The sequence below is a fragment of the Mastomys coucha genome, unplaced genomic scaffold (assembly GCF_008632895.1).
Source record: "Mastomys coucha isolate ucsf_1 unplaced genomic scaffold, UCSF_Mcou_1 pScaffold7, whole genome shotgun sequence".
NCBI classification, from domain to species: Eukaryota; Metazoa; Chordata; class Mammalia; order Rodentia; family Muridae; genus Mastomys; species Mastomys coucha.
In genome coordinates, this window is record NW_022196913.1 from 104019980 (window position 1) to 104035305 (window position 15326).

Here is a 15326-nt window from a genome sequence, read left to right on the forward strand (position 1 = left end):
TCTTTCTTTCTTTCTTTCTTTCTTTCTTTCTTTCTTTCTTTCTCCCTATTTTTCTTTCTCTCTCTTCTCTCTCTTTTTCTCTGTTCTTTCTTTCTTTTCTTTTCTTTTACTTTTTTTTTTGCATGAACATGGCTTGACTGACTGCTGTCTACGACTGACAAGGCCAGATCTCAGATAACCATGCAAAAAGACTGTTCTGGGTTCTAGTTTCTTACAAGCTCCATAAAAAATGGTTTCTAGGTACATTCCTCATTGGTAGAAGCTTCTTGTTTTCTCTCTGTAGATTTGAAGTTGTAAGAGGTCCAGTCCTCATGTTTGGATGCAGAATGAAGCTTCCTTGAGTGTGCCCATACCCCACTCTTCGCCTCTTTCTGCATCTAGTGGTCAAGTCTCCATATGACCTCTCTAGGGTTGTATTTCAAGGAAGGTGACTCACTAGGCCCCACCACAGAGCATCTGCATAGGTCTCAAATTCCTCTTTCATCTCCTCTCCTTGGGCATCCATCTCTGGCACATCCTTCTCCACCAGGTAGACAAGAAATGAAGAAAGGATGAGTGTCAGGAAGCCGATGTACCAGGCAGTGATGAGTTCCTAGAACAGTGAACAACAGAAGGACTCAGTAGGAAGCCCCCAGTGCAAGCTTGAGCTAGGCAGTCTGGAGTTAGAGTCCATGTTTGTTTGCTATGTTTACCTTTTCTGAGTCTCACCTCCTATCAATGGAAAACAGGGGACAAGAATGCAGACATTTCCATCATTAACTACCGGAATGTTGTAAGCTCCAGGAGAAGAAAAACACTCTATTCTAGGTGACCTAATGTCACAACTAAGGAGGTTTTTATGAGAAGATGAGTGGTCAGGATAGATCGGTTATTGTCGGAGACAAGCAGAGAATTTGCGAGACTTCATGTGTCACAGAACTGCATGGAGCAGAGCCAAAAATCAGCTCCATGGGCAGATTAGTAGCAAAGGGTAGTTAGTGTGTCCCAGGAGACACAGCCATGGACAGGGACCTACCACTACCACCATTTCACTGTATGATTCAAAGGAGAACTAATCTCTCTTATCTATGATATAAGAATTTTGATTTCTTTGAAAATCTTAGTTATGTTATCTGAATATAGTTTTTTTTAATCCTGGAAGTGGGATACGGGGCTGCCTTAGATTGTCCACAACTGCTAACTGTCTTGTGCTTTAGTGGGGTTGTGATTTTTTTTCAATCTGCAAATAGTTTATATTTGGGGATGCTTGAGAGAGTATAAATGCAAAAGCCTCAAGAGGGCCTGTGGTGGCTATTGGTCCCTGCTCATGCCGGTTCCTTCTGATGCTTTCGCTATTGCTCGATTATTGGTTGGAGGTATTCCGATGAAGATTGGACTTGCCCTAAGGAACTTCTGCTCCTAAGCAGCAGGAAGTAGTCTAAAGGATGTCCCTTTACCTTCTAACCTTCTTTCTCTCCTATCTAGTGTTGAGGGGTTGGAAGGGATTAGGGCAGAATAAGGGTTTGGAGGGGGTAAGACAATAGAACACAATAAAGTGGCTCAAAAATCTGCCTACAATGTGTAATATACTGATTTTCAAAATAATAATAATAATAATAATAATAATAATAAAATAATAATAATAAAAGAGTAGGAGAAAAGAGTCATGTAGGCGTCCTGGATGGAATTCAGACAAGTCTTTTTATGTTAAAGTGATCTTGCATATCAGAATACATGAAAACACAAAAGACAAACTAGACCTATGATTTCATAGACAGTGCCACACAGTAAGGAGTAACCAAGGATAAGCGATTGATTAAAAGGAAATGCTAGAGTTAGGATAACCAAGAGGTGGCAAAGCTTTGGGCTGACAAAGATGATCTCTAGGGGTCTCTGATGCTTTTAGTCCTCTGTTGTTCTCCTGTTGATGTTTAGCATGCTAATAGAGTGGGTGGGGAGGAGTCAAGATTATAGGTGAACCTGATCTGGATGTAAAGTCATGTTCTTACTGAGGCATTTCAGGGAGCTGTTGTTAGCAAAGCTGTCCTTCTGATAGCAGTTCAGCTCCAGCTTTTGGGTCAGGAAAGGCTCACTGACAGTTCTTACTGCCTTGGCTCACAAAGTCCCTGCCGCCCATATTACCCTTCCCTGCAGGACCAAATGTGGAGACTCCAGCCATCTGCATTCACTTCTTACCTTCATTATGATTATTTTCCTGGAATATTTTACCCTGTTAGCCAAAGTGCTGTGGTCTGAATGAGAACTACCCTTCCTAGGCTCAGATGTGGAACATGTCTTTCCAGTGCTAATTTGGGAAGCCGTGACAACTTTAGAGTTTAGGGCTTAGCTGGTAGAAGTGGATCACTAGGGGTGGGACTTTGAAATGCTTCCTTGGTTCCAGATTCTTGTGCTCCACTTCCTGGCCTGCTACAATATGAAGAGCCTCCAACACATAGTCCTGCTGCCACAGCCTCAATGGCTCTGCTCAACCTTCCCCACAACTCTGTATTTAAACTCTGAAACTGTAAGTCAAAATACATCTTTCCTTCCTCACTGTTTTATCAGGTGTTGCGTAAGTTCAGTGTCAAGATAAGAGAGCTCAGTGGTGTTTCCTTAAGAGCTTCACTGTTTTGGATTCAGTCTTCTTCTCCCACACTGTTAGGCTTCTCTGCTCGTAGTCTTATTTCTGCACAGTGTCATAGGTACACTACACTCATGTACGTTCACACATGCAAATGTGAATGGTACCAATACTGGAATGGGAGATTCTCCTCTGAGGGTCTGCCCTGAAAGAGATCTCAGAGGGGAAAGGGAGTTGCCCATTCCTTCCCCAGGGGTTTTCTGAAGACCCCTAAAAGCCTCTTGCTGGTGTAGACTGCAGCTGGGAACCTCTGCCTCTTTGGGTTCCTGTAAGCCAGAAGACTGCTTGGTTGTTTCTTTAGAAACAGCTGCTTGATCATGTGCAGCATGCAGATACACCAGCTGTGCTGGATTATTAAGTGATGGTATAATCATTGGCATCAGGAATTAAAGTGGGCTTTGCAGTCATTTAAAACTCTGTTCAAGGGAATCCTGACTTTGTATAACTTTCACTAGCAGCTCTGTAGCAGAGTCTATTCCCTCACATGCCAAGAATTCCAGTAGTTAGCCCTGGGATCAAGGGACTGAGACTGCTATACAACCAGTGCTGGGAAGCGATGGCATCAAATCTTTTCCTGTTTTTAAAATCTGTTCTGCAGGATCTGCAAGGCCTTTTTTTCCCTGCCTTGGTGACTCACAGCTCAGTTTCCTGACACATGAGACCCAGTCAAGCATATCTGACACTGGAAGCATGAACCAGTAGAGATCCTGGGGCATATTTGTCATAGGAACACTGCTTGGCTTGTTGTAACTATAGGATCAACATTAAAAATCCCATCCTGATAACACAGATTTTCATCTCTGTGACTCTGAATGTCAGAGAAGTCAAGTATAAAACTTGGCCCAGAGTGCAAAAAATTGATTAATTAACAAAACAAAACAAAAACCCAAAGTGACAAGGATAGAATTCGAATCCAAATTAGTCAGTGGGACTCCAAAATCTCCACCATTCCCTTGTTACAAGCTGCCTTGTGTGAGATCATTCTATGCTTTCAACCTTGTGGGGGTATAGATATTACCACTGAGCTGTTGAATCATAAATGCTAATCTCAACTGCAGAAAGGAGAAAACTGAAGTCCAATGATGAAAGATGAATTATTTTTGCCAAACTTATTAATTATAATAGAACTGGGACCTAAGGTCCGCTCTGCCTATGGTCTACCTCCACCTCCTTGGGCCACACCTTCCTATGCTTCTTTCTCTGCTTCCTCCTCTTTTCCCTTGTTTTTATCATTGTCAGTTTTGGCAGTATGACTACCCTCATGGACACTATAGAATATGGCTCTGTAGAAAGGTGCAAGCAGGAGAGAACCCTGTGTTAATTCATGGCTTCTCCATATCACTTACTTTGCTGTGGGCACAGATAGCCGAGCCCAGGAGCTTCCAAGTGCCACCCCTCCTATCCATTCGAAGCATGCGCAGGATCTGCAGGAAGCGGAGGCTTCGAAGTGAGGTGGCCAGGACATTTCCCTGATTTCCCACGGCAACCACTGGCACAGAGGCAATCAGCACGAAGATGTCTGGGAAAGAGGACAGACCATGGCAGAGAACAGAAAGAAAGTCATGCAAAATAAAGACCTCATTACTAGCACTGTCTAGGTGCTGATGAACATGTGTCAAGCAGAGGCTGTTCTAAGCACTTGTGTTGAACGTGACATCAACTGCCAGTGATAATGGATTATGCTGTGAATGATGAGGAAATGAACCTCTCAACACCACCACTGACTTGCTAGGAGTTAGGGAAAGACTCTGTTAAACTCCACCTCTGGTTCTAGAGCAGAGCTACAATTTCTCAACGTGCCTTATGTGGCACTTGGCATTTGATATCCGATGAGTTGTGGAGAAGAAGGCCTTAGAGATTGCTCAAGCTACAGATGCTCAAGCTCTATTTTAATGTTTTTTTTTTTTTCTGAGTTAGCAGAACATGAGATGGGATCTTGGATGTTATTCATTCAACATTTAGTATAGGGGTGTTAGATTCTTCCAGAACTGTGGTGTTAAGGTGTTGTGGTGGTTTAAATGAGAATGGATCCCATGGGCTCTTATGTTTGATTGATTGGTCCCAAAAGGTGAAACTGTTTGGGAAGGATTAGGAGGTGTGTCACTAGAGGAGGTGGGCTTTTGAAAACTCAAAGCCACACCAGGCTCAGTTGTTCTCTTTCTCTGCTGCCTGAGGATCAGTTTGTAAGCTGCAATTCCAATCTCAATCTCTCTCTCTTTCTCTCTCTCTCTCTCTCTCACTCTCTCTCTCTCTCTCTCTATCTGTCTCTGTCTCTCTCTCTCTCTCTCTCTCTCTCTCTCTCTCTCTCTCTCTCTCTCTCTGCTGTAATATCTTAGGTGTTCTTTCAGTAGCATGCCCAGCACTGTGCTCTGTACTGTGATGGTTACAGACTAACTTTCAGAAACTATAAACAAGTCCCCAGTTAAATGCTTTCTTTAAAAAGATGCCTTGGTCACAGTGTTTTATCCCAGCAATAGAACAATAATTAAAACCAGTAGGATCTGCTCAATAATTATGAAACTAGAAATCAGTTCTGTGAACTTCAGTTTCTGTCTCTGAAAAGAGGTAAAATGTGGTCCAGCAGAAGTGCACTGTCAGTCACCAATGGGATGGTACTTTCTACCCCAGCTGACCTAGAAAACACAGGTGATTTGAGCTATTTTGGTGACCAAGTGTGCTATTAGTCTGGATACTTGGGATATACACTATCTGGTGCTCTGTGGTTTCTTTACAACCCAAATGCAAACAGTGAACCCAGTCCTTGACCACCAAGAATCACTACCTATGTAAAATATCAAGAAACAATTCGAGGAGACGGATTTCCAACACTAGATATTTTGGCGTTCTCTGTACCCATAAAACTTTCTTAGAGAAACACTGTAGGACAAGATGGAGGCCACCACTGGACCCAATTGTCAGGGCTTACCCAACATGCACAGGGGCTTCCTGGCAAACTTCAGCCGTCCACGCCATCCTTTGTATCGACAGCAACATCCTGCAGCCCAGATCCTCAAAGCAAACTCAGCTCCAAAGATGAAAATAGCAAATGTTTCCTGTGTGAAATAGCACATGGCATGAGGTTATCTAGCACCCAGTGTCAGGACTGCTGAGCTCAGAGGAAATGGGTATCTGTTGATGCTGCATTAGTGGTAAGGATGCTGGGGCCAGGGGAAGAAGCACAGGTTGGTCATTGAGACATCTCTTATCTCCATCTAGACATGTTAACTCTCTATGCAAAATGAATCCAGGTCTGAGATTTTCTGAAGATTCCATTCCAACCCATCATTTTTTAGCCAATTGAATATATTAAAATACCCAATAAACGTGCTCACACACAATCTGCTAACCCCACCCAGAATGCTCAGGCACTATTACTTTAGCTGGCCAGTGTTGCTAACTTTAGCTTTTGGGCCAAAAATTACCTCATTCATTTTGTAGTATCATCCTCAGTTTATGTTTTGAGAAATCGAAGAAGGGTCAGGGTGTAGAATGGAGTTCGCCTGTAGGTGAACTCTCAGAGGACCAGGAAGCTATGTTTTTATCATTTAACACTGATGGTTTTGACTTGGACTACATACTCCTTATTTCTGTCCAGAACAATGGATCTTCATCAGGAAGGATATGCCTATGGCAGGCCTGACAAGCAAAGGTGGTATTGCTTTTCTTGGACTTTGGCTTGGCTAGAGATATTAGGAAGCTGAAATCCAGGCAAATAGTTTCCAGCTGAACGTGACCTATAGCTTCTATCCTAGAGTACAGTGCCAATGGCCCATAGCTCACCAGAAGCAAAAGCCAGTCTCCAGACACAGTCTCATACTCCTTGAAAGTGGTGAGCACAGCCAGAATCAAGCATCCCAGGACAATTAGGAACCTAGAAGGAAGAAGGAAGGAGAGAGCTTTAGTCCTGGCTTGTCTAGCTGGCCATCACAAGAAAGGCGTTCATTGAGGATACTGGACAGTGTAGTGTCCTATGCTTTATAGGTTATCCATTTATCCCCCACAATAACCCTGAAGGTGAAAAAGATGATGAACAAGGCTGTGACAGTTTAAGCAAGGAGTATGCTGTTGCTTGATCAGTTAGACTTTTTGATTTTTTTTTCTGTCTTGGAACACATTTTCTGACCAATACACCTGATGACCCTCCAAGGTAAATTTGAACTTCCAGCCTTGTCTAGGGATTTAACCACAATCACCGACCTTTTCAATCTGTTAGGCTTTTTATTTGAAATGAATAGCTCTAACTTCTAAGTGAAACCTACCTACTCCGAGCCCTGAATACCCTTCTCAGCTGAGGGTGCTGATGGTGCTGATGATGACATCAGCACCTCTCCCCATTACATTTGGTCATCATCTATCACCCGCCACTTCACACATGCCAGTTTATCATCCTTAGAGTGACTCTCAAGGTCAATATGGCCATTACCCTGCTGCAGGATTTTACCAGTATTGTGTAAAATGTTAAATGCTCAGTTATACAACATAAAGCACCAACCTCTGCTCTGTGAGATTTGCCTTCAGTTGTTATTGAACATGGAAGTAGATGACCAGGCTGAGTTGGTGTACAAAGGAAAACCTGGTGTCCCAGAGCTGAGCTCCTGTAGCAGAAGTAGGAGCCTTTTAGACTCTTCACAATATCTTATCTGGTGTGCATGTAAATAAGAGGAAGGCTCCACAAGATGTGCATGGTTAGTCCCTGTGACTCATGCCCTTGTATGATTGCTTCACCCAAGTACAAGCAGACACTAAGACTCATTCATTCTTTGTTTTCTTCATTATATGGAAAAGGCCACTAGATAGTCATGCCTCTAACTGTGCCACACTGCATGGATCACCATCTATAAAGACTAGAGCTAGAGAATCTCTTGCTGGCCTTAACGGGGCCTCAGCCTAAGACCCAATAAGACCACTGATGCTCAGAAATTGTGAGCTACAGAAAGAAATAATATCATTACAGTCCACCAAGATAGTAGCAATTTGTCATACAGAGTGGTAGAAAATTAGGTGTGGATGGGAATCAGCCAAGTGCATCTAACTGTCAGAGTTGGATGACCATGTGGTCCTCGTTGCTTGTTCTGTTGTACTCCACTCCTGAATAACAGATGCTGTACAAGGTCTGTTTATATCCAGTGACTAACTCAGGGCTCAGAGCTCTAAGTAAGCAAGAGATGCTTAAGGAAACAATCAAAGTGACTCCCATAATTCACTGTTGCTGGAATTAAAGGCACAGAACACAGAAACACACACATACACACTCATACTTCGTCACACAAACATGAGTACATATATGCACACACACATGCACGGGCACAGATGTCCACATACACATACAGGTTATATGATTGGTAGAACACCAATATCAATTTCTGGTTTCAATCCATGGCAACACACGCACACACATATGACACATACATACACATATAAAACATACATACATATGACACATACATGCATATAACACACAGGGCACATAAATACACAGTGTATTTGACTGAGTACTTGCTTAGCATGTGTCAAATTCTGGCTTTAATCCCTAGTACCACATGTGAACATATACACACATCGACATCTATGATAGAGACACATAATATACATACATGTGTATATACACAACAGCTTCCCTTTGTCTGCCGTTTGCTTTTTGTGGTTTTAGTCATTCATTGTTAGCCTACTCTGAGAATATTAAATGCAAACTCCAGAAACAAGCCATTGACGGGTATTAAATTATTTTATTATGATTTATTACTGCCTATGTTCTACTCTATGTTAGTTATTGCTATTAATTTTGTACTGGTTTAGTTTGTAAATTATGCTTTATTACAGGCATGCAACATATATAGAAACATATAGTATGAATTGTTTGGTTCTGTCTACCACTTGGACATTCACAGAGCACCCTAGTACACGTCAAAAATAGACAATGGAGATATCTGTATCTACATCTGTAGTCAGCTCAGTGAGGACTGCGGTCAGTGATTGCTGTAATAGCTGTTAGAAGAGGAGGGCTGAGGAGATGATAAGAGTGTCCTGAAAGAGAATCTCCTGTTTGTATCAGCAGGACTGAGGAGGGTGATGGGAAGAGCAATAGGAGCACACTGAAGGTCTTGTTGCTAGGATATAGCAAAAACAGATGTCAGATCGTGTGGGGTGGCCTTGGGCCCAAGAAGATGAGAAGCTTTGAAAGAACATGTTGAATTCAAAGTCCAAGTGAAACTCTACAGAGTAACAATCAAAATCCAAGATTAAACTCTATGGACCTCTAACATTGTGAGAGAGGAGGTAGAGAAACCACCTTTATCTCACCATCCAGTTTCAATCTAGTTCCGATCAGCCAGCAGCCTGCAGAACCCAGAGTAAACCAGCAGGGGGCAGGCAACGACCACAAAACTAGCTATGCACCAGCATCATTGGGATCTACTTTCTGAGACCCAAGAAAGACCAATAATTTATGAAACTCAAATCATCTAGGAAGGCCTTCTAACCCCAAGAAGGAAAGACATTTTTTTTCAGCCTCTTGCAAAGTTCAAACTGTCCTTAAAATAGCTTGAGTTCAGCAGTCAGCCTCTGTCAGCCTTGCTGACAGAAGCCAGATGTGTCTGGGCTGCAGCAGCACCTGCCCTTCACTTTCCTTTGTCTGGTGCTCTGAAGATGCTCCACTAACCTTTCTTTTTGTCCTCTCCAGTGCCCTTTGCCACTCTGCGCTCCCCGTCTACAGCCCTCCCTGCTTCTTTCTCTTGCCTCTCACTACCGAACTCATCCCCGTGTCTCTTCCTCCATCCTATCCCCACCCTCTTCCTTGGCTCTGCACTCACATCCTCTCCCTCCCCTCTGTGGTCCTCAGGTCTAGAACAAGAGGTCTGGGAAGTGATCTCTGAGGAGATCCAGCATGACCCTTCTGTCCACAGTTCCAGGCAGTGTTTGAGAACAATGCTGGCCAGTGTCAATGCTGTCCCCATGCCCTTCCTGCAGACACAGTCATCTCCACGTTTCTCCCTCAGAACTCGTTCCTTATCTTCTACCATCATTCAGCCAAAGCAGGAGCTAAAGAAGTCAGGAGAGAAACACCTAAGGGCACTCTGAACTGCACACCGTTCTGAACTACGTGGCTCACGTGATCGGTCCAAGGATCAGTGCATCCTGTCCAGGTCTACTTAGTACCAGACCTTCACCAGGCAGCCTACAGGGAGACACAGACAGCATTTCAGACAAGGAGGTAAAGGAGACCCTGCCATGACACTGAGATAAGGAGGTGGAAAATGCTCACATATATGTTGCCATTTCCATGTGGTCTTTTCTTTTCTTTTTTTTTTTTTCTCCTCAAAACATCAGTGGGGACATGAAAGAGTCACTACATTATATACATACTATATAGATAAGGTCAGAGTTTCCAAGACCAGGTGACAGCATCACCAAGGAAATAAGAGACTCCCCTTTGCTGAGAGCCAGTAAGAGACCTTGATGGAGAACCCGCAGGGAATCAACCAAGCAGGGGAAGGCTCCAGGCCACCCCATTTAAGGGTGAATAGGTCCCTTTCTGCTCCTCTGGGACTCTCACATTTGGGGGGGTGTCTTTGATCAGGGACTCTGCTGGGCCTATTTTACTTTCAGTAACTCTGGGGAAATTTTCCATCATTGTCCCTCAAGGCCAGGGAGGCAGGCAGCAGTTGGACACACTTGATTATCATTAGAGTTCCTTCACTGAAAGTGATGAAGGGTCTCCCATCCTAAGCAGGTGTAGGCAGAATGAACTAATAGAGCAGTTGTGCTGGCTCCCTCACGCCTGACCTGACTCAAGGCACTGTCATGGTTCCTGGCTCTTGAACAGATGAAATACACCTGACAAAGAGTTGCTGATAAAGTCTATACTATGTAAAGAACTCAAATGATTCGACAACAAAATCAAGTAACTAAATTATACTGGTCTAAAAATCTGGATTTATGAAATATCTATGTATGTACAGATACATATAATATACATATACATATACACAATGACCCGCAAGTATTAATTAAATCCCAACTGGTCAAGGCCTCAAAATAATATCTGATTATCTTGTAAACACTAGTATGGACTGGTTGAGACTGCCTGGCATGCAGGATTCAAACTGCTGCCAAGTTACCTGGAGGAAATGCTATAATCAACTGGCAATGTTTGTTAGATAAGAGACAGGACTAAGAATGCTCCATTCCTTAGAGACATGGACATGAGCTCATAAGCAATACTCTTATTTCCCTACTGTTTCCTTCTCCTGACTGTTCATAACATATTCCCCCCCAATTTCTAGCAACTACAACATTCAAGGAATTCTGAGAAGCCTGTTCTTGTTCCTTTATTTTACAGGAAGGAATTGTGTACAGCAGAGGCATAAGTAAGCATGTGAGCACACCCTGACTCCTGCAGAGTGATGGTGACATTCTGCTCTCAGCCTAGTCTGCCTCCCACAGTGCCACTCTTTGTTTTCAGTAAAGTGGCGAGGGCTTAGATGAGATGTGTGTTCTTCCTTAACATGGTTAGATTAATGTGTTGCCTTTCATTAAATCCCATTAAATCCCATATCAGGGAAAAAGGTGAAATATACACAGCAGGAAAACTGAGGGAATTTAAATACTATAGGTGATTACTTTGCTTTTTGAGATCTGACCTATGTTCTCCCTTTTCCTTCTGGAACTCATTTTCTCTGCTCAAATATATCATATGCTTAATTTATCTGCAAGGTTCAAATAGTTCAAAACAATGTCATCAGATGTCAGGGTCTAACAGTATATATGAAAAGAGTACAAAGAATAATTTTTAAAATGATTCAAAGAGATTGTTTCTTTTTATCCTGTGTTAATAGTTGCAGGACTAGAATTACAGAAAGCCAAGAACACCCTGTGAACGGACGCCACATCTCAGTGTGGGCAAAACAGTACATACCTGAGCTAAGCAGAGCAGTGTTCACATGTCGTGATAAAGTACAGCCAGAGACACCTCATCTCTGGACTAGAGATAGGGAGACCAAAAGAAAAGAGCCCAGGGAGAGTACCCTCATCACTTCCTTTCCTGTCTCCACTCTACCCTTCAAATACCTTTTCTCATTGTTTGTCTAAGTAGGCCAATCAGGTCCCAGGTCTTTGGCAAGGAGATCTGGCTCTCCCACATCAGCTCATACCACAGCAGAAAGGATAAGAGGAATGATCCCACAATATGCTACCTACAAGAAACTCGCTTTTGCGCCAAAGGCTCAAATATGTTACCAGTGAGAAGACAGAAAATACTTTCCCTTGAACAGTAATCAAGGTACAATAGAAGTGGCTCTAATAAATATCAGACCTCAAAGCAGAAGTGAAGAAAAAATTGCTATGAGAGGCCAAGGAGAACATCACAGCAAATAAGCTTCAATGCACTAAGAAGATGTAAGGAGTGACTGCTGTGGATCCACAGCCCTCTCTGCCCCTTCCATGCAAGCCGAGAGCCTGCCTTCAGGGAGTGCTTTAATCCAGAGACTTGGGTGATTTTGCCATTCTCTCTCTGGTGACTTTCTAAGGCAGGACCAGCCAGGAGGCACAGGCCTCACAAGTGGCAGAGCAGCCAAGACAGCATCCTCTCAACCTCTGTCCACACCTAGGAGGGACTACAGATCCACAGCCCTCTCTGCACCTTTCCTGCAAGTGGAGATCCTGTCTACAGGGTGTGCTCTGACCCCAGGACTCAGGATGGACCCGGGCCATCTGTGCCCGGGTTTTACCAGAGGAGAGCTGATCTCCCAGAAGTGCTGACACAGGCTTACAGAAACACAGGAAGAACAAGCTCTAGTCAGAGACAGCAAGAACATCTAACACCAGAGATCAACAGATGGCGAAAGGCAAATACAAGAATCTTACCAACAGAAACCAAGACTACTTGGCTCCATCAGAACCTAGTACTCCCACCACAGCAAGTCCTGGATATCCCAAAACATTGGAAAAGCAAGATTTGGATCTAAAATCATATCTCACGATGGTGCTACAGGAATTTGAGAAGAACATGAATAACTCCCTTAAAGAAATACAGGAGAACACAGGTAAAGAGGTAAAAGCCCTTAAAGAGGAAACAAAAAAAAAAATCCCTTAAGGAATTACAGGAAAGCACAAACAAACAGGTGAAGGAATTGTGCAAAACCATCCAGGACCTAAACCTGGAAGTAGAAACCATTAAGAAATCACAAAAGAGAAAACTCAAGAGTTAGAAATCTTAGGAAAGAAGTCAGGAACCATAGATGCAAGCATCAACAACAGAATACAAAAGATAGAAGAGAAAATCTCAGGCGCAGAAGATACCATAGAAAACATTGATACAACAGTCAAAGAAAATGTAAAAGGCAAAAAGTTCCTGACCCAAAACATTCAGGACACAATGAGAAGACCTAACCTAAGGATAATAGGAATAGAAGAGAGTGAAGACCTCCAATTTAAAGGGTCAGTAAATATCTTCAACAAAATTATAGAAGAAAACTTCACTAACCTAAAGAAAGAGATACCCATAAATATATAAGAAACCTATAGAACTCCAAATAGACTGGACCAGAAAAGAAATTCCTCCTGCCACATAATAGAAAAACAAACAAACAAACAAACAAATGCACAAAGAAAGAATACTAAAAGCAGTAAGGGAAAAAGGTCAAGTAACATAAAGTCAGGCCTATCAGAATTACACCCGAATTCTCACCACAGACTATGAAAACTAGAAGATCCGGGCAAATGTCATACAGACCCTAAGAGAACACAAATGCCAGCCCAGACTACTATACTCAGCAAAACTCTCAATTACCATAGATGGAGAAACCAAACTATTCCATGACAAAACCAAATCCACACAATATATTTTCACAAATCCAGCTCTTCAAAGGATAATAAATGGAAAACTCCAACACAAGAAAGGGAACTACATCTCTAAAAAAGCAAAAATGTAATCTTCCAACAAAACTAAAAGAAGATAGCCACATGAACAGAATTCCAACTCTAACAACAAAAACAACAGGAAGCAACAATTACTTTTCCTTAATATTTATTAATATCAATGGACTCAATTCCCCAATAAAAAGACATAGACTATCAGACTAGGTACATAAACAGGACACAACATTTTGTTGCATACAGGAAACCCACCTCAGTGACAAAGACAGACACTACCTCAGAATAAAAGGGTGGAAAACAATCCTCCAAGCCAATGGTCCCAAGAAAAAAGCTGTAGTAGCCATTCTAATATCAAATAAAATCAACTTTCACCCTAAAGTGATCAAAAAAATAAGGTGGGACACTTCATATTCATCAAAGGTATGATCTAACAAGAGAAACTCTCAATTCTGAACCTCTATGCTCTAAATCAGAGGGCATCTACATTCATAAAAGAAACTTTACTAAAGCTCAAAGCACACATTGCACCACACACAATCATAGTGGAGATTTCAAAACCCCACTCTCTGCAATGGACAGATCATGGAAAAAAAATCTAAACAAAGATACAGTGAGACTAACAGATGGATTTAACAGATATTTATAGAACTTTTTATCCTAAAACAAAAGGATATACCTTTTTCTCAGCACCTCATGGTACCTTCTCCAAAATTGACCATATAATTGGTCACAAATCGGGCCTCAAGAGATACAAGAAGATTGAAATAATTCCTTGTATCCTATCAGATCACCATGGACTAAAGCTGTTCCTCAATAACAACATAAACAATAGAATGCCCACATACACGTGGAAGCTTAACAACACTCTACTTAATGATAACTTGGCAAAGTAAGAAATAAAGGAAGAAATTAAAGACTTTCTTGAGTTTAATGAAAATTAAACCACAACATACCCAAACTTATGGGACACAATGAAAGCCGTCCTAAGAGGAAAACTAATAGCTTTAGGTGCCTCCAAAAAGAAACTGGAGAGAGCATATACCAGCAATTTGATAGCACATCTGAAAGCTAAAGAACAAAAAGAAGCAAATTCACCCAAGAGGAGTAAGGCAGGAAATAATCAAACTCAGGGATGAAATCAACCAAATAGAAACAAAAAGAACTATACAAAGAATCAACCAAACCAGGAGCTGGTTCTTTGAGAAAATCAACAAAATAGATAAACCCTTAGCCCGACTAAAAGTGGCCATCTTGCCGAAGGCAATCTACAGATTTAATGCAATCCCCATCAAAATTCCAACTCAATTCTTCACAGACTTAGAAAGAGCAATTGGCAAATTCATCTGGAATAACAAAAAAACCCAGGATAGCCAAAACTATTCTCAACAATAAAGGAACCTCTGGCGGAATCACCATCCCAGACCGAAAGCTGTACTACAGAGCAATTGTGATAAAAACTTCATGGTATTGGTACAGAGACAGGCAGGTAGATCAATGGAACAGAATTGAAGACCCAGAAATGAACCCACACAACTATGGTCACTTGGTCTTTGACAAAGGAGCTAAACCATAAAGTGGAAAAAAGACAGCATTTTCAACAAATGGTGATGATTCAACTGGCGATTAGCATGTAGAAGAATGCAAATTGATTCATTCCTATCTCCTTGTACAAAGCTCAAGTCCAAGTGGATCAGGGACGTCCACATCAAACCAGATACACTGAAACTAATAGAAAGAAAAGTGGGAAACAGCCTCGAGCACATAGGCACAGGGGAAAATTTCCTGAACAGAACACCAATAGGTTATGCTCTAAGATCAAGAATTGACAAATGGG

At 42.1% G+C, this 15326-nt stretch overlaps 1 protein-coding gene across 1 annotated transcript in view; it reads right to left on the bottom strand.

Moving 5' to 3' along the window:
* Kcnq3 (potassium voltage-gated channel subfamily Q member 3) overlaps window positions 1-15326 on the bottom strand; it is a 308651-nt gene that overhangs the window by 39382 nt on the left and 253943 nt on the right. Inside the window, exons 2-5 of the mRNA XM_031359714.1 lie at window positions 6401-6491; window positions 5547-5673; window positions 3967-4139; window positions 437-592 (exon numbers count right to left, since the gene is read on the bottom strand). Of these exons, the coding sequence (XP_031215574.1) occupies window positions 437-592; window positions 3967-4139; window positions 5547-5673; window positions 6401-6491 (547 nt within the window). The remainder of the gene's footprint in view (window positions 1-436; window positions 593-3966; window positions 4140-5546; window positions 5674-6400; window positions 6492-15326) is intronic.